The sequence below is a fragment of the Ascidiella aspersa genome, chromosome 9 (genome assembly GCF_963924565.1).
Source record: "Ascidiella aspersa chromosome 9, kaAscAspe10.2, whole genome shotgun sequence".
In the NCBI taxonomy this organism is placed as follows: domain Eukaryota; kingdom Metazoa; phylum Chordata; class Ascidiacea; order Phlebobranchia; family Ascidiidae; genus Ascidiella; species Ascidiella aspersa.
In genome coordinates, this window is record NC_139455.1 from 10,146,279 (window position 1) to 10,168,406 (window position 22,128).

A 22,128-nucleotide genomic window follows, 5' to 3' on the forward strand; every position below is an offset into this window, starting at 1 on the left:
AATGAGAAACTTTGACCTAACAATGAAAGCAAAAATGCATTAGACCAAAGAGGATATAATGATTAAACTAATAATAACTCAGTTAGAGTTTTGTATGTTGCTAAATTACCATACACAAAAACTTTATTTAATCGTAAAATTTTAAATAGACACACACTAGTGGCAAAATGGGTTGCAATATAGTACTATAGTTGCAATTAAAAAAAAATAAGTATTCTATAGTACGCCACCAATCATGCATAACGTCATTCAGCGATTTGATTGGTTCTTACAAACCCAGGGAAACTTGAATGTTAAAAAATAATATACACTTGTTATTACGCACGCGATTTTTAAAAGCTTGACTATTATTGATATAACTATAAGTAATGGAAGTATTCGATTATAATTGAGCTGTTAGGGTATTCAACATTGAACTCTTGTTAGAACACAACTGGCAATGTGGTCCACAAATGAATTACATACAAAGGAGGAAGGAAATGGAGATATTGACACTACTCCTGTCAGGATCCGAAAGTTATGGATAGATTCAAAACCATTTACACCTCCTTCGCAGGTAATAAGGAAAATATTTCTTGTATAAATTGCAATAATAGTAGACATGACCGAGGCAGAATTTCAGTAAAATATCTAAATTTTATGTTCTTATAAAATTCATATGTTCTTATAAAATTCATGTTTTATGCTTTGGGCAAAGTTGTTCATGGGAAGTGGCTATTTTAACGGAAGTCCGGGGAATCAAACCTTAAAATTTGCTGTACTTTTTTACCGTTTTGCAAAAGAATAATTATGTTTCATTGCCGGGTTGACATACTGCATTAAGATTTAAAGAAACTATTTTTATGGATAATCCGTGACGTAAACTCAAAATCTGTGAAATTACAATAGGATTTATTGCTATTGCCATGGACAGTACTTCGTAAACTGAAATCCAACACACGTAGTGCAAAAGTTTGGTTCACGACGATCCATGAAAATAGCCACTTCCAATTTTATTTTAGTATAACAACATGCAAATTATGCAGTTTGATTCTGGGTTGGAAATAACTTGGCAAATAACACAATCACTAATTAAATGGTTTCCATAGAATAGATTTTTGTAAATACCGCACAACATGTTTTTAAGCTGAAGTTATATATAGCTCATCCGTAGATGTTTGAGATCGGATGCCATCCGGCTTAATTTTTACATTTAATTTTCCAGTTTTGTATTATTCTTATGATTTATTCCGCTGTTCGTAAAACATTTATGTATAACGTAACAATACTGTAAACCTTGGACAAAATATTGTATTATGCCAGAAAATAGACTTAAAGAATGACATTTTCATTAGAATACCAAAAAGCTTGGAATAAGACATAAATAGGTAATACCTTATTAAAAAATAAGGTCTAAAATCTGAATGAGTCATAATTCAGAATATGACCTAAACCCGTCCAAATAAAACCCAAACAGTCATAACAAGGTCTAAAGAATGTTTTACCTTCATCACGAATATGATGCAAAAACAGCGATGTCAGAGCAACAAACCCTGATCGTCCTGTACACTCTCCCTACTGGTTTAGGTTTTATTTGGATGAGTTTAGGACATATTTGACTAGTTTAGGTCTTATTGAATCGTAATATAGATAATTCCGCTTAAAGTACAGCTACTTTATGGGTCGTATTGTGTGTTCTTTTGAGCCAGCCGAAGTTCTGAGCCTTATCCCCATCATTGAAATACAGTAGTAGTGAATAAATCAACGCAAATTATTTGGGTTAGGAATAGCATATGAGTTGTTAAGGTGTTACTAAATTTAATCTGCTAGCTTTTAAGTTTTATGATTGATTATGTTACACAAATGTTTTAATTTACCATTCTATGTGCGCAGGACATTGATTTTTCTCTGTCAGAGGTTTACCTAATGATAGAGTCCAAGCGGCACCAAACAGTGCCTGTGATTTCAGTTCTTATACAGTCATCAATAGCTCTATACATTTAGAAGATATATTTTTGACTTTGGGTGTAATACAATAATGTACTTCTGGGTTGTGAATTAAAAACACTGTTCTAAATATGGAAAATGAATTGTGTACCATACTTTTAATTTTGAAGTTTGACATCTGGTTGCCAGGCTAATAGCTTTTATAGTTAAAATTTGTACTAACCAGTCAGGCGAATGTCTACCTATCTCTATCAGCACTCGCCTGGACTATTTTTGTCCGTGATTGATGATGGTTGTGTAAAAATATTTTAGAAACCTTATTGACATGATTACCTTACTGCACCTTTATTTTGTGTTGCCTATCTGGCAATTTGCAATAGTTATGTGTTTTTATATGTATTTTTTAAAACCATGTGCTTTATCCTGTAAACACACATCGCACACATAGACTGTAATAAACTTTGTTTTGATGCCAGAATCTGCCAGACCATACTGCTCCAGTAATTTTAAAGCTGACACATTTTGCCAAAAAAGCTGTGATTGATTTTGGTGAATGTAAAGTTAACCACACTGCTGTTCGAAAACTTTCCATTGAAAATGCTAATCTAACTGATGTTGATGTAGCCATTGAAAGATTTCCATACAAAAAAAACTTCTGCATATCTAAGGTATCTCAATTAATATAAAAAAGTACATATTTTTCTACTTATTAGGATTTTATTATCATTTTGTTGAATATTTATTCATTTTAGAGAATTTTTACCATTGAACCAGAAGCAACAGAGGTGGTTACCATCTCTTGGGCACCAAGGGATGCGGGAAACTGTCGTGAATTGGTAACTGTCAACTATGAAGGATTCCGAATACAATTTATTATGCTTGGAACAGCACTTCCTATAAAACTGGTAAACCTACTTGATGAAAAGTTTACCTATATACACATTATATCCAATTAAATTAGTTTGTGAAACTAATTAATAACAATTGATATAGGTTTCTAAGCGAAGAAAAAGGCCTCTACGTCCTACAACATCAACAGTGAGCCAAAGTTGTTCAGTTGAAAATGACAAAGAAAATAAAGAAAATTTATCAAGGTTTTTACAAAAACTTCATATAAAAGTTTAAACTGTACACATATAAATTTATATTGGGTTTAAACAGTATAGTTATAAACAGACATATAATCCTTTTATTTTTATGATTTATAAACTGTTTTTACTGTTATGACTATACTAACTACATTTTTTTCCAAATTATAAACATATATATGTAATTTTTACGAATTTGTTTTTATTTAGACACAGAAAACCACCTTTATTGAAACCTTCGCTGTCAAATGGAGGTAAGCATTACCTTGAAAAGGTAAAACATGGCAAAGTTTTTAAAAAATGGAAAAAAATGTTGATTTGCCGTATGTAAATATTCCTAAACTTTGAAAACATTGTTTTCTATACATGAGTTAATTTAAATATTCGTTTGACTAACTTTTTGATACTTGAATGTTGGTAGGTGGTAGTTTAAAGCAACCTTTCACCGACCTGAAAACTACTCAATCAAATAACAAAGGCAATCAGGTGTGTTGGTTTTCCATTTTTAACATGTGTTAAAATATATATACTGCCTGGTATTATGTAGGTAATTACAACATAGTATGTGTTTAGGATTCAATTGAGAACAACTACTGTTTGCATGAATCATCAGGCCCTAAATCGCCCCCTTTAAAAGAACTATCAAACTTTGGTAATTATGGAAATATTTTGATGCTATGAGATAATAAAAAAATGTACTTTTAATCGTCTAATCATTTTGCTTTGTTAGAACACTTTGATATGAAAGGCCACTTACAACAATCACTTGATATTGGACGACCAACATTTCTTGTGTCTCAAACACCACCTTCAGAGTTGCCCGCCTATTTGAGCACTAACAAAGAAATTAGTAGTTCCAGTGTGCATTGTTTGTCCAAGCCAACCGTTCTCTTGCCACTGCCCGAAAAAAGTAATTTAGAGGCTATAAATATTACTGACTCCCTGGACAGCCCTTTTGCATTTGAAGGGCAAGTGACACAATTAGAGAAAAACGATTGTCTTATTCAAGAGTTCCATGAGCGAGTTATTTCAAGAAACACTCCAGGTAAGTTGTAAAATTAAATATGCTTAGAATTACATAATTTTTGAATAGCATATTGTAGCACAGTGGTCCCCGACCTTTTTATTAACCGACCCTAATTTAAATGAACTGAAATTAACATTTACATGCGACCCCGGTTTGTTTTCAGACTAGTAATACTTGAACTAAATAACACAAACGTTTGATTAAATTATGCTTAAATTTTACAAAAGTGTGGAGAACTGGGGCTACACATGTGCGCCAAAATGAGAGGTTTAAATTAGCGCTTGGATTTAAAGTTTTAAAGAACACAGCAATTCTTGTAATTTATTTTAACATTTTTAATATACTCATTGTCCTCGTTTAAACGGCAAGCAAAATGAGAGCACTAAAACTGCAGGAATTGGTGATAGCGATCCAATAAAAGGTTTAGGCAACCCCACGTGGGGTCGCGACCTTAGGTTGGAGACCACTGATGTAGCACACTGTAGACAAGTTTTTGTTGTGCTCTGGTCCCTAAAGTTTTTCAAACAAACCTAATTCCCCTATGTGATGAAGATGTCTAGTGTAAAACTATACGCATTATGTTTAGATAATGCTCTTGTTGATAGTCTTGAAAACTGTAAATTACCAGAAGATGAAAACAACTTGGATGCCAGTTTATTGAGTAATACAAGCACAGGTAATTCGATTGGTGATAATAGGCTTTTTGCACATCTCTATAAGTGTTAACCTATTTTTTACGCTTGCTTTCTTTTAGCTACCTATGTTCTAGTTGAGCCTCCTGAACATTCGGTACAGCAAAATGACGTAAAACCTTTAAAAAGAAAAAGTGATCACTCAGTTACAAGAGTCAAAAAGGTATCTAATAATATCCACTAAAATCTTCCTTAAATGTAGTTAAAGTCACAAGTGTACCAGATCTGATTTTATTTTAGAGTCCCAAGATGGAAAAATTGCAAAGAAGAAAGAGTAGCACAACTCCAAGAAAATTCAAAGTATATGGAAACAAAAAATCTGGTATGTCATCATTATTGTTACAATTATGATCAGTTATTATTTGTGATGTCACCATCTCAGAGTTGTAAGATTTCTAGCTAAGTTACTATTATTTTTTTTTATTTTTTTATTTTTTTGTCAGGAACTCCAAAAGGAAAGGCAATCCAAAAACTACGAGCTGCGAAAACAGGCAACTCGTTTCATTCTCCTAGAAAACTATCCAGTCAAAAAAACATACCAAAGAATTTACCAGCCAACAGTGATAATAGAACCAAATCTAAAATCAGTTTGGTTGACAAGACCCCTACTGTTGCTGGAATAAAACGTGGTAAATTAATCAGCGCTAAGAAGCCAACTAAGGCTAAACCAGTTAAAGGTAAGAACAAAATACAATTCTATTACATGCTGTTAAGGATACATGTAAGACTGGTGGTAATTTTTTTATTCCTGATTCCTGATTTATCTTTTAGGTATACCTATGGCACATTTGGTTTTAGCTAGTGACAGCAAACCTATTCAGAGACGTCATCCTTCAACCTTTGCTTCAAGAAACCAGTTCTATGATGCAAAGTGGAAAGAAAAGCAGGAAAAGGCATTTATGAGCTGGATTAATTATGTTTTTACTCCTGACGAATTCAAGGCAATGGAATCAACAAAGAAATCAGGTAGTTACAATGGATCTTCTTAAAACTACAGTTTAGTGTGGTCAAAACATAGTTTTCATTTCATTATATGTCTAAACAAGGATTGTTTTAAATAAGTTGCCTAATATTTCAACTATTGTTTTTTATTGCACATGTTACAAAGTTTTAACTTTTATAGTACCTTTATTAGATTAAGGATGTCATAATAGCACCCCTGTCAGGGTGGAAATAGTATATCTGGGTACTGCATCTCTTGTTAGTTAAAGTTCCTAGTAAGCTATCTTAATCACTCAATGATAGAATTCTATTAATACATAATAGTTCAGGGGCATAAACTTTTTTTACCACTGACCCCTAATTTATTTTTATTCTTCGCGTGGACCACGATAGTGAAGAAATTTTCAGAGATTACGTCATAAATTGACAACACAATAGAAGTCTGCTGATATTGGTTAAAAATGTAAAAGTGAAATTGAGTCTAAATTCATTCAGTACTAAAATCCTTAGGTTTAAAAATTTGAAAAATTTATTACTTTTTAAATATACATTAACATATCAATTAGGCCTATGTTATAGAACCCCTGAATAGTACTTATGTTAAGCATGTAAGCAAATGATCCTCAAAAATAATTGTTTAGTTAAAGTAACATCTGACGTTTAATATTTTCTTTAAAAATTTTTCTTTATCTTGTTCAAGTTTCTAGCTCTTTGCTGCTTGTTACAAATGCCAATGTTGAGCCAGCAATGAGCAAAGAAGCAGCCTCTCTCCGTGCATATAAGCTTGGGTGTCGTCTTAATGATTTGCGACGAGCAGCATGTGCAATGTTCCTGTCCGATAGTATGTCTAAAATTATCCACAAGGTGGAGGAAGTTATTGATACTGGTTGCATTAAATTACGCAATGACAAACATGTCTGGAAAGATCTTGGTAAGTGTGTTGTAATTATAATTCTACCTTTCAGTTTACGCTCACTAAATATTTTGCATCATTTACGAATATTTTTTAAGTATAACTATATATATATATATATATATATATATATATATATATATGTTAAATTAGGGTTGGGCCTGCCTGTCAATTGACTGGTCAAATACGGTTAATTGACCGCACTTTATTTAACCGGTCAAATCTCATATTAGATTGAAATGTTGTAAATTTGAGTTTTTAATAATCTTGGTTGTAACTTTTTTAAACAATTCAAATATGAAATGGTAGGGTTTACCTGATGCAAACACATGTTCTGTGGTAATAACAAAGTGTTTGTAATAGCAAAGTAGATTTATTTATTTAGAATAAATGCACCTATATGATGAATCGCGTTTGTCTTAACTTAGTGGTTGTAGTAATGGTAAAAATCTCTACAATACTGCTATAGTATTGCTTGCAATATGTGCATGGTTTTGCAAAAAATCTTATTGATAGTCAAAAAATAATTTATTCTGACTTCAATTGCATTATGATAGTGTGTTTAGTATTTGACCAATTTGACGAGTATTTGACCGGTCAATTAACCGGATTTTATTTGACTGGTCAAATGCCCAACCTTATGTTAAATAAATGCCTTTGTGTTTCCAGGATCTAGAGGTAAATTGCTCGAACTATTAATGAACTTTCATACACTGTGGTTGAGGATTGGCCTCGAAACAGTATTTGGTGAAACGGTGCCAATATTTAATAATGAACCAGAAACATCAATTTCTCGCTTCATTGTACAAAGAGTTTTGTTTGACAGTGAGATAGCTAAATCATATCTTCACCCCACTGTACCCCACTCTTACAGACCTGGGTAAATATAAGATTTTATATTCACTTGTTAAAACCTATTTGACTATTTTACTTTTTTTTCCTATTCCACTGTTAAAAGTGCATTTTTCATTCTGGTATATTTGGTGCGTTTTTCGCCTTTGTAAATAACAACATAAAAAAATATTGACCTGGGTTCTTGATTTGTATCCAAATAATAATAGTATTTATATTATGTATTTTTATATTCTTCAGGTTCGAAGAGGAATTGGGTAAACACATATTAAAAAAACTTTTGGTTTTGATTTATGTTCTTGATCAAGCCAAACAAGCAAGACTGATAGATCATGATCCCTGTCTATTTCGCAAGTATGTGATTTTCAAATTTGAGTTGTCTCAGTAACATTTTTTCTTGTATCTTTTTTTAAACATAGTGACAACCCTAATAAAAGGTCTAATTAGGCAAACAATTCAAAAATCATTTGGTAATAATTAGAGATGTTCTAAGTAGGATCCCATTGAGACATTCTAGATTCTAGAATAATAGGTTTCAAATCTAGAATAACGATTCCAGAATATCGAATCCTAGTTTATTTTTAAATAATTATAATACACCTTCTGTTTTAGGGGCGGATTTATAATAAACCCTTTCTTGACAAAACATAAAATACCACTTAGTGGCAAAAACAACTATTTGCTAATAGAAACATATTGTAAATGGAAAATACAAATGAATAATATTTTAACTCACTACCATTAAAATCAGTTGTTTGAATTGTGATGCATTACTACACTACACAACAACAAAACAAAAACATGAAACATGATGAAACACCAGGTTGTTAGTTGTTACCCAAGCCTAATTTTTGCCCATATAGTGAGTCCAACGCAACACAATAAATGAACTCTTACCAAATTCAGTCCGTTTTATAAGACATTGTAGTGTTTTAAATGTACTTTACTACAACAGTGATCTGTTAATTAGCCAATCAATATTCTTTATGCTGCAAAATCAACTAAATTGCTATTGTTAGTAATGCGTTACTGTTAATTAAAAATCACGCTGTGGCAACCTTTGCTGAATATTGGTCTCAATTTGGCTCTAAGTAACCCCGTAGCGTCCTTCGCGAGTTTTACGATGTTATGTTACTTTTGCAACTTAACGCCTTGGAAAATTGCGAAATCCCTGCACCTGACAATACACGGTAACCGCTCGCACAATAACATTTGAGTTAGGCGATTTATCGTCGAGTAATACTTGGTCCTGAACCCGATCCGTTAGAAATCAGTGCATTTGTAAGCAAAAAGGTCTACGACAATTAGGGCATCCAATGGCAGAAAAGTCTAGACTTTTAGACCTTGAGGTCCTGGCAATGCACTGATTTGGACCTTTAGGTAAACTCCCGGCGAAGATAAATTAAAAATATTCATTAAAAGTTCAGAAAAGATAACAAAACTTGTGAGATAGGATTAATAACACTTGACCCACCTAAACCCTAACGCTAACCCGAATCCTAACCCAAATAATGTGCGTTATTGTAATAATTCTTTAAATGCTAGGGAAAAAAGTCCAAACTCTGATGGTTTCTCGTCCATTGTATTTAAGATTATTACGTCACAAATTGAGGTATTGGGGCCTGAAGCGTTATAATTATTAAATTATCGCACATTATTTGGGTTAGGGCGCTGGTTAGCGTTTGGGTTTGGTTGGGTCAAGTATTGTTAAACTTAATCTTCTTATGCACATTTGTTAATGCAAATTAGTGCATTGTCCAAGACCTCAAAGTCTAAAAGTCGGACTTTTTGATCCTTTGAATGCACTGATTGTCGTAGACCTTTTTGCTTAGAACTGCACTGATTTCTGACGGATCGGGTGAAACGCTGATGTCGCACCTCATGGCTGCATTTAAAGCAGGGACAATGCTGTTTTTTTAGTGCTACAGGCCTTTAATCAAACCTGCCACTAGCGTATGTTTAATTAGGCGTGCAACCTTCGTGGTAGAACGAATAAATTATATGTGTCGGTTCCAATCGACCAATATACACGTCAATTGTATGCGAAACTAAGGATCCCATATTCTACTTACTTTGAACATTCGTACTAATAGTCAATAAAAACTATTTATAGGGGGGCAGGAAGTACCAGTTGTCGGGAAATCCTTACCACAGTTTCTCGTGAGTTCCTTAAAGGTGAAGGTGACATAGTTAAGCATCTCTCCTATCTTGGATATTCCGTCTCGCACCAACAGTCCTACCTGGATGAATTTGAGTATGGTGTTCACAATCTGGCATCCGACTTAAGGTACTGGTCTGTTGTACGACATGTTGTTAATAAATATCAGAAAGAAAAGTATTGAATAACGTTATAAATTTAAAATTTATTAACTTGTTCTAACCAAATTTTGTAAATAATTTTTTGTAAATATAATAATTTTGTAAAGTTTCTGCTATTCACACAAACTTGTATTTTCATTTATGCAGGGATGGTATTCGCCTAACAAGATTAACTGAAATCTTATTTTGTGAATGGAGTTTGTCCAAAAAAATGAGGGTACCACCAGGAAGCATTTTACAGAAGCGCCACAATACAGGGGTATTTTTTAATACGGCACAACTTTTGTTTTTATAATGTTTCAAAAAGCAGGTCTGGCAGTCTGGTGTTCTAATATATATCCAACATGTTTTTCTCGGGTTTTTAAGTGTGATAGGTGCTCACAGTGTTTAGCATCTACATTTTTATTGAATTTAAAACTTCATTCATAATTACTTGTTGAGATACAAATAACAAGTCCAATGGTTCTCAAATTCATAATTGGTTATATCCAATATAATAAAATTGAAAAAGTTTTTTGAAAGCTTTTGCATTATTACTGTTTTACAAAAGCGCGCTGATTTTTAGGTTGCTATGACGGCATTGGAAAAATTTGGCATTAGTATGAAAGATGATTCTGGAAAACTAATAGAGGCTGACCATATTGTAAAAGGCAACAGAGAAAAAACCTTATCCCTTGTGTGGAACCTAGCCGTGCATTTTCAGGTTCGTGTTTTTAAATCTGACCTTTTTGTCTGGTATAGATATTGTACTAATCTTAAAGACCAAATAAACATTACTGAAATGGATTTTTTGCCTATCTGGTGTACTTAATTATATACTGTTTTTTCAGTTGGTCGGTGCTGTGAACCAAGAGCAAATAAGAGAAGAAATACGATTTCTAAAAAAGACGCTTATCTTAAAGAACGCACAAACGGGAGATGCTTTGCCGAACTTGGTAAGTAGCGTGTTTTTAAACTTGACCAACTTGTTTGAATCTATAATTTGAATATTTCTAATACGATTCACAATACTAAAGTGATTTACTAAATTTATCATTGACAAAGTGTTTCTTCATTTTATATAATGCAATTAGTGGCTGCACGCACGTACCTAGCTATGGTTTCTAATGTAAACAATTTATCTTGCAGAGTGGTGATTTGGATAGTATTCCAGATAATAACCAGGTTGAAAAAACATCTTTGTTGCTTTTAAATTGGTGCAAGTAAGTGTTTTTGAATTGCTCAACTTTGTGACATAAGCCATAAGGCCATAACTAAAAGCCATAAGGCCATAACTATTTGTCATATAAGTGGTAATCTAAATATGAAATACGACTTTTAACAAATAGGCTTTGATATCTAACGATTCATGCTTTTAAATATATTGTTTTTGTTTAAACAAGTAGGCTAATGTAATTTTAAACATACGTTTAAATTGAGTTTAAGGTTTGGAATATACCACATGCTTTGCAATATTTGTTTAGGGCGTTATTTAGTTGTGTATTTATACGTAATTAGTAAATTACTAATGTATTGTGTTACTTATTTTTATATTAATGTTTAAATAGTCCATTTTTTATAATAATAGATATGTTTGTGCACATCGGGGAATAGAGGTACACAATTTTGTTGGTTCATTTAGCGACGGTCGAGTTTTGGCAAATCTTATTTCCTACTACCAACCACAGTTGATTCCACCAGCTCAAATAAAAATGCACACCACCCTTGACATGGGATCAAATTCTCTTGGAGTTGTAAGTAGTGTTTAGTGTTTTTGGAAAATTAATTGCTACAAAATCTAAAATTTTACTTTCTGCATAACAGCCAGAAACTACCTCGAATGAAACCTACACCCAGCTGTGCAAAAACGAAAAGGTCAGTTTTAAATACGTGCACACCAGAAGCAGAAAACCTGCTGGAAGCGGTCGTTTTTTATGTAAACTATGTTTTTAGTTCAATTTCATTATGGTGAAGAAGGCAGCATACGAACTTGGTGGCATTCCATCTCTTTTGTCCGTTGAGGATTTCTGTGGAACTGTTCCTGATAGCAAAGTCGTGCGCTTGTTCGTTGCCTACCTTTGTGCACGTTTGATTGATGTTCGGGTAGAAGACAGGTACTGGTTTAAACCATTCAATTACTAAATGTTAATTTTTTTACTATTGGGCGGTATTTCATTTACTGGTACGGCTGTGTATTTAAAATTCCAAAATCGTGTAATTATACCGAATGCGTTAAATTTCGCTAAAATCAAGTTATTGAATTGTTGTTTAATTGTTGTGTCCACACAGGGCTGCAAGAATACTTCAAATTACCTGGAGGCTCTACAGGGCAAAATGTTTGGAACATGAGAAACGTGAAACAGCAGCAAAGTTACAACAAACCGCTGCTGTTACTTTGACAACTGCTATAAGAGGATGGCTGATCAGAAAAAGGCATGAGCTAAGAAAATATAAGAAAAATAAATTGCTATAAGTCTAATGCAATATTTGTTTATTTTTTCTTTGAATAGGTATCAAAGGATTCTTGAAGCTTGTCAAAAAATACAACTTTTTTGTCGATCCTATAAGCAGACACGAGCTGAACGAAGGTCGTTTTTGATAAAGCGTTGTGCTGCAATTAAAATACAATCTTTTGTTAGAATGATTTTGACTAGATCTCATGTCAAAATCAGTCGAAAAGAACAGGAAGTTCTAAACCTTCAAGTAGCTGCAGTTAAAGTCATACAGGTATTATACTTTACTACTAAAATATGTAACTTATTTAATAATTGACACTTTCTATATATATTTAAAACAAATTTATATTTACTGCAGCGTAATTGGAGGAGGAAACTTCAATTAAAGGAACGAAATCTGGCGGCAGTACATGTGCAATCGGTTTACAGAGGTTTCAAAACTAGACAGCAATATCAAAAAATTCGAAACGCAACAAAAGTAATTCAACAAGCATTCAGAGCTTTTATCGCGAAACGCTCTCAGAGAAATACCTACATCCAGTTGCAGCGAATTGTACTGTATCTTCAAACACGTGTGAGACAAAAGCAAGCTAGAAAACATTTTGTAAAGATTAAAAATGCGTGTATCAAAGTTCAATCATCCTATAGAGGTTACAAAGACAAACAGCACTACCTTACACTAAAGAAATCTGTTGTGATTATCCAATCATGGTTCCGGTGTGTAAAAGCCAGAAATGATTTTCTCTTGTTGAAAAACCAAACTATGTTTTTGCAACAAAAATGGAAAGCAACTCTTGAATGTAAAAATACCAGGCAATCATATCAAGAGCTAAGAGAAGCTGCAGTCGCTATTCAAAAGTACAGACGAGGCTATGTTCAGAGAAAGAAATTTCTAGACATCAAAACAAGTGCTCGTTTGCTACAATCCAAATGGAGATCTTACAAAGAAGCATTTCATTGCAGGAAATACTTTTGTGATCTTCGACGAGTTGCTATAAAACTGCAGGCAATCCATCGTGGTAATGTTGCAAGAAAAAATTACAGCATTATAAAAGAAACTAAGCGCAAATGTATTGCGGCAACACTCATTCAATCCTGCTTCAGAGGTTATGTTCAAAAAAGTCGATACAATGCCAAGTGTCATGCGTGTGTTTTAATACAATCCTGGTACAGAGGGCGAATCGAGAGACAAAAATACATAAATACCGTCAAAGCAACAAAAATAGTTCAAGGTGTGTGGAGATCCATTTTGGTTGGCAGACCGGTACGGAAAAATTACTTGCATCTGCGGCAAATTGCAATCAAATTACAAGCAATGAGAAAGGGTGCTGTAGCAAGAAGGCGTTTCCTAACCATGCAGGAAGCCGCGGTGTGCATTCAATCTAATTTTAAATGTTGGATTGCCAAAAAAAATTACCATGCAATCAAACATTCTGTTATAAGGATTCAGGCCTGGTATAGATGTGTTGTTGGTCGAAGATATTATTCAGCATTGCGCTGTTCTGTTATCTGTTTGCAACAACACTGGAAGGCAACCTTAGTGGCCAGATGTGATCAGATGGAATATCTTTGTATGAAAACTGCTGCTACCAATATGCAAGCTATTCACAGGGGTTGTCTGCAACGTCAGAAATTTCTAATTTTAAAGAAAGCTGCCATAAGAATACAAATACAGTGGAGAAGCGTCCTTTTGACAAGACAGTATCGTGTCTACTATACAAACTTAAAGCGGTCTGTTTTGAAGATACAATCCTTTTACAGATGCTACCTTGCAGCAAAACTTTTGCGAGAATTGAAAGAGAAAAAAATGGAAGAAGAAAGTCGCCTGTGGGCTGCAACCATTATCCAAGCTGAATGGAAGCGCTACAGGGAACAGTGCAACTTTGCTTCGATGAAACATGCCACTGTCACTGTTCAGGCTTGGTTTAAATCTATAATGCAAAGAAGAGAGTTTTTGGCGAAAAAAAATTCGAGTTTGGTACTCCAAGAAAGATGGAGGGCAACACTTCTTTGTCGTCGTGAAAGAAATGTCTTTCTACGTTCGCGATTTTGCGCGATTCAAATTCAAAGTGCAAGGAGATGTGTTGTTCAAAGGCGACAATTCCTTTGCATGAGGAATGCTGCTGTTACCATTCAGTCAGTCGCAAAAGCATGCAGTACACGAAAAAAGTACATTCAAAAACGCAACGCTGCAATTAAAATACAAGCTTGTTACAGGCGTTTTGTGGCAGTTCAAAAGTACCAAACAAAGCGAAATGCGGTGAATGTTATTAAAGCCCACTGGAAAGCTCTGTGTCTTGGAAGGGAAGTTCAAAACCATTTTGTACTGATGCGCCTCTCTGTGATAAAAATTCAGTCTTATTACAGGGGCTCTTGTAAACGTTACATGTTTTTGAAACAAAAGAGTGCTGCTATTACTATTCAACGTCGATGGAGAGCTACAGCGAATGCTCGGGATTGTCGTTCCTACTTTGTACGTTTAAGGTGCGCCACAATTAAAATCCAGTCGTGTATTAGGAGACACCTAGCAAAATTGAAGTACCAAAGTTTTTTGGCAGCACATTTACAACAATTGAAAAGAAATAAAGCTGCAACAATAATCCAATCTCTTTTCATGGGGCGAAGGGATAGGAATTATTTTATTAAGGTAAAACACTCCGTTGTGAAAATTCAGTCTTGTTGGAGAAGTTTCATTCAACGTCGAAAATATTTAGCTCTTCTCTCTTCAGCTGGCGTTATTCAAGGGCATTGGAGGGCAACATTATTATCAAGAATCTGTCGCACATATTTCTTGAGATTAAGGCATTCTTGCATTACAATTCAATCTGTTTACAGGATGCATTTGGCACAGTTGCAACACAAGAAGCTTTTAAAGGCTTCCGTTGAAACAAAAAGAAGAAAAAAAGCTGCAATCGCAATCCAATCTTGCTGGAGAGGAAAAAAAGAGAGAAGAAAGTTTGCACAACTAAAACATCATGCTATTAAAATCCAATCCTGGTACAAATCAAACTGCGCAAGACGAGTATTTTTAAACCAAAAATCTGCTGCCGTGGTAATACAAAGAAAGTGGAAGGCAACCAGAATGACAACTCTTTGTCGATCATATTTTTTGCATCTGAGACGTTCTTGCATTAAAATACAATCAACCTTCAGGCGACACCAAGCAATTATAGAATTAAAGGAGCTAAAGCAAGCTAAACAAGCACATCTCAACAATACTTCTGCAACTCTCATACAGTCGGTCTGGAAAGGATATCGGACAAAAAAAGTGTTTTTGCAACAGCGCGCTGCCGCTATCACGATCCAATCGTGGTCAAGGCGAATCTTTGCTCGTCGTAATTTTTTGAAGGCCAAGACTTCAGCAATTATTATCCAACAGCATTGGAGAGCTACAAAACTGACATCGAAATGCCGTGCAAACTATTTAAAGATCGTTGCGGCTACGGCAACAATCCAGTCAGCCTTTAGAAGGCATTTGGTAAAATTGCAATACCAAAAGCTTGTAAAAAAGAATATTGCTGCTTTACGAATTCAAGCATTTTGGAAAGGTTGGTTGGAGAGAAAACAGTACATTAAAAAGATTAATTGTGTGATAAGACTCCAAACTCTTTGGAGGCTTCAACTGGCTCAAAGAGCGTTCTTGTTAAAACGCAGTTCTGCTGTAACAATTCAATCCTGGTGGAAAGGTTATGTCCAAAGACAAAACTTCTTGTGCCTGAGAACAGCTGTGTTGGTTGTTCAACGGCGGTGGAGAGCAACACGTTTTGGTTCCCAATGTCGCCTCTTTTTTCTGCAGCTTAAACAGGCTACACTTACGATCCAATTGTCATTCAGGAGACATTTGTGTCAACTGCAATATGGCAAGATAAAGCGCACTGAAAAGCTACAACAACAAAACAAATGTGCAACCATAATCCAAGCTAACTGGAAAATGTGGTTAAACCGAAATCGTTTTATTTACAAATTAAAATGTATCGTAAAAATTCAATCTTGGTACAGAGGGGCAAGACAAAAGAAAAAATTTGCTAAACAAAAGTCATCCGCAGTTGCTATTCAAATACGCTGGAGGGCTACCAAATTGGCTCTACAGTGCCGTTCAGACTTCTTACAGCTAACGTCTGCCACTGTTCTTATACAGTCCAGCTACAGACGACACCTAGCTATTAAAAAATATCTAAAGCTTAAGGAAGCATATATAGAAAAAATGAAAATATATTCCGCTGTCATTTGTATCCAGTCGAGCTGGAAAGGGTGGCAAGCAAGAAAACTTTTTTTACAAAAAAGAAAATCTGCTGTTTGCATCCAAGCCTGGTTCAAAGGTGCCATTCAAAAACATTCGTATTCGTCCCTTAAGAACGCTGCGGCTAAAATACAACAAAGATGGAAGGAGACCATTCTAAGTCGCGATATAAGAAGGCAATTTGTTATGTTGCGTTCCACTGTCACCCAACTTCAAGCTAAAAGGAGAGGTTTGGCTTGTAGGAAAAATTATTTAAAAATGAAACTTGCTACAACTACCATTCAAGCACAATTCAGAAGCTGGGTTTCGCGTAAGCATTATATATTGCTAAAAGACAGTAGCATTGTCATTCAATCATGGTTTAGATGTTCAACAAGAAGGAAAGCTTTTCTTACTCAGCGAAAGGCGGCACTTTGTATCCAGAGCTATTGGAGAGCTCAAAAGTTAAGTGAGCAAATAAGGAGCCGGTTCGTCCTGACAAGAAAAGCTGCAGTCACTATCCAGGCTTTTACGAGGTGTCGTCTTCAACGAAGGAAGTTCCAAAAGGTGAAGCTGGCATCCTTCACAATACAACAGCACTGGCATGCCACCCTTGCAGCACGGCGTGAAAGAAATTGCTATCTGAGTGCAAAGAATAATATAGTCATTCTACAAGCACATTTCAGGCGGTACCTTGCCCAAAAAAGTTTTAACGAACTTGTGCAAATAAAACTTAGTCATGAGAAAAATATAAAAGCAGCAGTTTTAATTCAATCTTTTTGGCGAATGGTCAAACAGAAACAGCAATTTTGTCAGATGCGATTTTCTGCTATTACGATACAGTCCAAGTTTCGATCATGGAGAACAAAACAAGTATTTTTGACAATCAAGTGTTCAACGATTACTATACAAAAACAATGGAGGGCTACAATTGCCTGTCGCAGGCAGAGGTCGAAATATCTTGAAATGCGACGTCAACTAATGAAAGAGTGCAATGCAGCTGTTACTATTCAGAAGGTGTTCAAAGGTTGGAAAGCAAAACAATCCTTTCAAGTTTTGCTGGAGAAAAAAGCTGCCAAAAGGAAATTGCAGTTGTTGATGATCAGCATGGCCGCAAAAGATCATTTGGCTGCGATTACTTTACAAAGGTAATTTGGTGAAGGCATAGTTAAGCAATATACTCTAAATAAAATAAACAATTTTAAGAATTGTTTGTGATTAATGTTTTATTTCTTAGTTTGGTCGCCACCTTTTAGGACAGGTTCATAACTATTTTATTTTTAGAGCCTATCGGAAATACATTCTTTTAAGAGATTGGAGAAAGCTTACTGATAAAGTAGCCGCAATTCAGCGGTGGTGGAGAGCAAAGTTAATTCGTATGAGATACTTGAAATTGCTTAAATCTGCCATTCTTATTCAACAAGTCGCCAGAAGGTTAGCGGTTTGTCTTCTAATTGTTTTTTTTTGTATTAATCACACTAATTTAATATTTAAGCATGCTTTGTGTTATGTAAAACATAGACGTACGGTCGTACGTTCCTTCTATCGATTAACAAAAGCTTGATTTGTAGACACTTTGAGCAAAAGAAAGCTGCGAGCATCGTTATACAGACGTGGTATAGGGTGTGTCTAGCGAAGAAATATGCTTTAAGACGAAGAAACGCAATATTAGCCATTCAAACCTGTTGGAGAGGGTGAGTTTATATATTTATTTTATTTACGAAAACTCTCTGAACACACCAACGTAATTTAAGCTTAAAAATGAGTGACCTCCAACTAGATATAAGACATAATGTATTGCGGTTGTATTTTTATACATTTTTCATATAACCATTGGCCAGCGCTGTGGGAATTATTTTCAAAATAAACTTGAGGGAATGAGGCCAACTTACTTTACAGTTGATGAAGCATTTTATTTTTACTCTTTTATTGATATTTAAGCTTATAATCAAGTTTGAAAAAAAAATTATATCCGGTTCGCGATCATCGTTCAATACAGAAACCAGCCCAAGCTCGTCAGGCCTCACAGTTATCTGACCCTGCATACAACGCTTGTCTACCTAATAAAGCAATAGTAATAATTAGGTATTGTAGTATAATGGTTCCAAACATTTAGGTAGTTCTGTTTTAGTCAGAGGTGAAATTATAATTTTATCTTTAAAATGGCTTTTATCCCGAGCTGAGTAGCTGAATCAATCGTTTCTTGTAAAAGTGAATCTTGAATGCAATTAAAAGCCAGTTAGAAAATATATTCCGTACTGTTCCAATGTTAGTAATAATGCAATCTGCGAGAGTGAGCAAAGTAAAATCTTAAAAGTGCCGCACAACGGGCATACCTTATGTATTTAGTTATTTGCTGTTTGAAGACTTCGAAATAATATTTTGTTCAACAAAACGTGTCGATCGGAATGCAAAATAACCAAATGAATGTATTGTAGGTATCGTGTGCGCCGCAGCATGCAACTTTTCCCTGGCATCGCGTTTCATCGCACCAGGATACAGGAGGCAACCAAACGTGCTTCACTTCATCCGGAAAACAAGATAAGGAGTAGAACCACACGAGCCTTGAAAATACTTTTCAACCAGAAGTACTTTCAGCAGATACTGAATGCACTTCGTGAGTTGGGTAAGACTTGCTTTCATGCATTGTTTAAAATATTCCGCTACCCAATTCAGTTGTTTAAAAGATAGCAGAATTGTACATTTAAAGAATTCGCATAGAAACAATACTTATGCTTAAGAATTTCAGCTTAATGCTTTCTCTGATTTAGAAATAGTGTCGTCCATACTGGAAGATTGCTGCGAACGTATTGCGCTTGAAGGAGGCCCAGAGGCTCTGATGAATCTCGTTACTTCTTGTAGTCGAGATTTTGGAAGCATGAGTGTAATTAAGCATTCGATGAAAATATTGTCCAATCTGCTAAAGGTTTGTTTTATTGTTCCATTTCCTTAATCTAGCAGGCGACCAGAAACACCTTAAGTTGTGTTGAAATCGCCGAATAGATTGATATCTCTTAACACTGTGTTTCAATCGATTAGCCGCAACTTATCTTTGTAGAACCCCAAGGCGAAGCCGTCCACGATAGACACTTTGGGCCGATACCTTGAAGCTTTGGTGGACCTAGTGTCAAACTACCAGGACCGTGGTTTTCGAGACAGGGGCACCCGACCGGTGTTTAATTTGGCGTGTCACGTCATTTTTGTTTATATGGATGATTGTCAATCAAAAAAGGTGTGGCATGTTTTTATGTCTTTGCGAATTAAAAAAATATTCATGAAATACTGTTGTGCATTTTGTTGAATTGTTGTACAATTCAGATGTGTCCAGACATCAATCCGATGATTGTGCAAAGGCTTCAATATATTTTGAAGGAAACTGAAAGAAGAATCAAGAAACAGGTGACGAAGTTTTTATGTTGAAAATTAATTAATCTCTAGTAAACGTAGTTTTATTGTTACTTAAACTCTTTCAATTCTGTCTGATCCACAGAGCGAAAGTAGCAACCTTCAGAAAAAGATGAGAGATAGAAGATCCGTTGGATATCTAAACGACTCCTCGCTGCTAACAGAAAGCAGCTTTGTTAGGTGGGCTTTACGCTTAAATGCAATGTTCTTATATTTTAGTTTAAAGTATATTACCCTGAAAAGTAGGTTAAAATGATTTGTAGTTTTATCATGCGTCTAAGCAAAAGTGATGTATGGCGGCGATACCACTTAAATTACCAGCTATAAATAAATTACCAATGGGTTTCGAATGAAAGCTGCGCTCAACCAGTTAATGAATCCAGGGAATGCAGTTTCGTGAAGGGGATGTACAGCAGAATGGCCTCCACTTCAACTCCTGATCGCAAACAAGCTCCGAAGTTACCCGATTCCACTAAACATACCATGAAAGCAGGCCAACCGGTCCAAAAGCCCGCACAAAAGCCAACGATTAAAGCCCCGCTAACCACTCGCGCAAACAAGGAGAGCAACAGAAAAAAGGAAACAGGGACGAAGCCGACACAATGTATGGGGACAAAGTCGACTCAACATAAACCGCTGCTGGCAAAAGCAAAGCCTAACCCGAATGTCGGAGCAACTCCAAAAGACATGACCAAAGAGACACTGGATAGTATCACGAGACTTCTCAAAGTTCTCAATCAACTTGAGTAGAAATTATGGTAAACAGTTATGTTGTAAATAAAACTCGATTTTTAGACTTTATGTCATATCTTTAATGTATATATTTGTTTGGCTATTAGGTTTCGGTTGGTTCCATTCTTCTGACTTTAAATTATATCGCACTTCACTACTAAGGTGACTCTCTTTTCAAATAAAAATATTCCAAAAACTTAAAAAATAAATCAAATGGGGACTGACATACTATACTTTATAATGGTGGCTTCTATGCATTTGAATTAACAAATTTGCCGCGATTTAGAGTAGACGTAAACAACCAAACTGCCATTGTTACATTGCACTATCTTCACAATCATATCTTCACAGATTCTTTCATTACATAAATCTTATTTCCTAATGTGTAAAGTTAGTGTTGTGATATTTTAATAATGTTGCCTATTTGTTAATGTGAAATATACCAAACTGCTTAAAACGTTAATTCGTGTATACTGTATAGTGTTAATTGCAGTGTCAAAGTAATGCAATGACACGTAGTTCTAAGGCAGTGGTTCTCAAAAGTTTTTTTCGAATTCCTCCCTTACAAGCCCAAATACTATTAATTCCTCCACCCAAAAAAACACAAGGTACTCTACCTTTTTTATTTGTTACTTCGATGAAATTTGGATGCGCTTATCATCGAAAGAAAAGTTCAGTTTGTTTTGAACGTATAACGTAGGTATTGATTAATTACCTATGTAAAATTCCCGCATTGGTTTCTATTTCCTTAATGGCTGTGGGCGTAAGTGTGTGAAGAAACAATATACTAATGTAACTGTGAACAAACAATGGACTTTATGGGCCTGCCTAATAGACTTTTTACAACTCCAATCATTACATTTAAATAAGCTATTTATATCATTTAACCGAATAAATAACTTTTTTTATCTCTTTTTCCTCCCTGCAACACATTTCCTCCCTAAGGGAGCCCAAGTGGCCCACTTTGAGAACCACTGTTCTAAGGTAATGTCAGTAAATAATATGGGACAAGTGGCAGATCAAGAGGGGAACAGAGTCGAGCCTTTTCTAAACTAGTCTTTTTCACAAACTATATACGACAAAATGTGTCGCACTTTCCGAAAGTACTTTTATTCAATTTCTAGTGCTGTGAAAGAATCTCTTCAAATTGTACTTTTGGCTGGATTAATATGCAGTTGTTAATAATAATTTGTCGAAAGTCTTGCAACATGTCCATTGCATCGCGTTGATTTTCGCCAATGTCGGGTGTGCAGCGCCAATTTTTTTAGATGTGCACACTTCGCGTTTAAAATCCTTTCACAACTTGGCCTTTTTTGAAATTCAGGTATGCAACTTTCTAATTTAGGGATGCACACAAATTCGATGTAAAAATCTCTGGTGTGCATCTGTCACAGAATGTAGATTGACTTTCAGGTACACATCATGTAAGCCGTGAAAGCACCAGGATATTATGTTGCAAATATGCATTTCGTTTGATAAAAAACGCTATTTTAATTTGCGTTTTTTTAGTTTAAGTTGACAAAATAATAATTAGAAAGAGACATATGGCACATTTAGTAGGCAAAAAAAATTGACATT

General features: G+C 34.9%; 1 protein-coding gene across 1 annotated transcript; it reads left to right on the plus strand.

The window, feature by feature from the left end:
- Positions 1-326: 326 nt before the first annotated feature.
- LOC146132922 (uncharacterized) lies at positions 327-20,997 on the plus strand. The gene is made up of 35 exons (XM_083397597.1): positions 327-556; positions 2,403-2,594; positions 2,679-2,831; positions 2,920-3,020; positions 3,225-3,268; positions 3,436-3,500; positions 3,588-3,666; positions 3,745-4,059; positions 4,628-4,717; positions 4,796-4,896; positions 4,974-5,055; positions 5,177-5,410; positions 5,505-5,699; positions 6,376-6,606; positions 7,258-7,468; positions 7,681-7,794; positions 9,554-9,727; positions 9,907-10,018; positions 10,325-10,462; positions 10,590-10,694; positions 10,888-10,961; positions 11,327-11,501; positions 11,563-11,613; positions 11,692-11,852; positions 12,028-12,171; positions 12,249-12,465; positions 12,553-17,561; positions 17,698-17,847; positions 17,985-18,107; positions 18,852-19,039; positions 19,185-19,339; positions 19,472-19,645; positions 19,732-19,812; positions 19,904-19,998; positions 20,202-20,997. Exons 1-35 carry the CDS (start codon positions 440-442, stop codon positions 20,566-20,568), a joined length of 10,017 nt encoding a protein of 3,338 aa, XP_083253723.1. The 5' UTR covers positions 327-439; the 3' UTR covers positions 20,569-20,997.
- The last annotated feature ends 1,131 nt before the right edge of the window (positions 20,998-22,128 follow it).

Excerpts from the sequence above, each read along its gene's own strand:
- LOC146132922 (XM_083397597.1), top strand. The coding sequence starts at position 440 with ATGTGGTCCACAAATGAATTACATACAAAGGAGGAAGGAAATGGAGAT. Across the intron at positions 3,021-3,224 it reads AATAAAGAAAATTTATCAAG|ACACAGAAAACCACCTTTAT; the intron begins GTTTTTACAAAA and ends GTTTTTATTTAG. Across the intron at positions 6,607-7,257 it reads ACATGTCTGGAAAGATCTTG|GATCTAGAGGTAAATTGCTC; the intron begins GTAAGTGTGTTG and ends TTGTGTTTCCAG.